Raw genomic sequence first — 1,386 nt, forward strand, 5'->3', positions numbered from 1 at the left:
CGACTCCAAAACAGAGAGAGAATAGTCATTGGGTTGGGGGCTTGGGTTACAATGCGAAAATCCTTATATGAAAATGATGTTTTACATTTATTACAATGTTCTCGTATTTTAGAAAATTCTTTTGTTTTCAAAGTACATCCCGTACGGTGACTGACTCCGAGATGAGAATCGATTCTGACTTTGAGCAATCTTTTGGTGGCTCCCACGTATTTCCCGATCTTACATTTCGGGCAAGTAAAGCAATATACCACCAAAGACCGCATCAAAGCCGGAAGTTTATCTTTGTGGGAGAACAAGGAACCCAGAGTTTTAGGATTTTTTGCTATCAACTTAAGATTCACAGCCGGAAAAGTTTCCTGAATGACTTTTTGTATTTGCACCTTAAATGCGTTAGACTGAATGAAAGGTATAGAGGCATATATTAATAATTTAGGCACGTTCGGTACAAGTTGACGTGGCTGAAATTTATCATTTAAAAAGCTATTGACATATTTCAGGAATAAGGCTGGAGGATACGAGTTGTTTTTAAAAAACTGAAGTAAAAATTTAAATTAAATAGTATTACACCGTGCTTATACGTTATCTTCCAGCTGGCATAACTTCCATAGCGAAATCCAATTTTTACTTCAGGTGAACTTGGACAGGATAATTCTTCACTTGCGAAAGACGCGCGACTACTATGAAGAGATGCATAAGCATAACGCGGGGGACAGGGAAGAACACACTCATGTGATACAGATGACTCATGAAGTATTGCAGCAGCAGGCCTGGCACAACAGGGCTCACTCGCTCGAAGCTGAAATGCTGTCCCTGAAAAACGAGAACGATCAAGAGAAGAGGGAGAAAAAGCAGCTGGAAAACAAGATCCTCAAGATCACAGAAGAAAATCAGCAGCTAAAGGACAACGCACAGGAAAGTGGGCAGAAAAACGATGCACTGTGTGAGAAAATAAAAGATCTGACTGCGGTGTTGGTGAAGGCAAACTATCAGCTTCAGAGGCACGAGGAACTCCTACGACAGAAGGAGAAAGACCTTCAGCTCAAGACCGAAGAAGCGGCGCAGATGGCGAGTCTCATCCAGGAACAAAACGACGCTGCCGAAAAGCGTGAATCCGACAGGAAAGACCTCGAGCTCAGGTTCCAGCACCTGCAGAAGGAAGTGGAAGACCTCTCGAAGGAAAAGTTTCGACTCCAGTGTGAACTTCAAGCTGCAAAACTCAAGATGAAAGAGCTCACATCCCTGCTAGAGGAACGAGATCGTCGTTTCGAGTCGCTGGAGAGGAAGACCGGTGCCCAGGGCGAACGGAACGACCAGTTGGGAGAAGAGGTTCGACAGCTGCGAGGAGCGAAGGAGGAATTGCTCTGTGACCTCAAGAACCTCCAGGAG

At 44.2% G+C, this 1,386-nt stretch overlaps 1 protein-coding gene across 1 annotated transcript in view; it reads left to right on the plus strand.

The window, feature by feature from the left end:
* The first annotated feature begins 738 nt into the window (after positions 1 to 738).
* Positions 739 to 1,386, plus strand: part of LOC135226643 (golgin subfamily A member 6-like protein 7) — a 759-nt gene continuing 111 nt past the window's right edge. The window contains exon 1 of the mRNA XM_064266356.1: positions 739 to 1,386. This exon is cut by the window's right edge and continues 111 nt beyond it. Coding sequence (XP_064122426.1) covers positions 739 to 1,386 — 648 coding nt within the window.

Source organism: Macrobrachium nipponense, chromosome 15 (assembly GCF_015104395.2).
Source record: "Macrobrachium nipponense isolate FS-2020 chromosome 15, ASM1510439v2, whole genome shotgun sequence".
Taxonomy (NCBI): Eukaryota; Metazoa; Arthropoda; class Malacostraca; order Decapoda; family Palaemonidae; genus Macrobrachium; species Macrobrachium nipponense.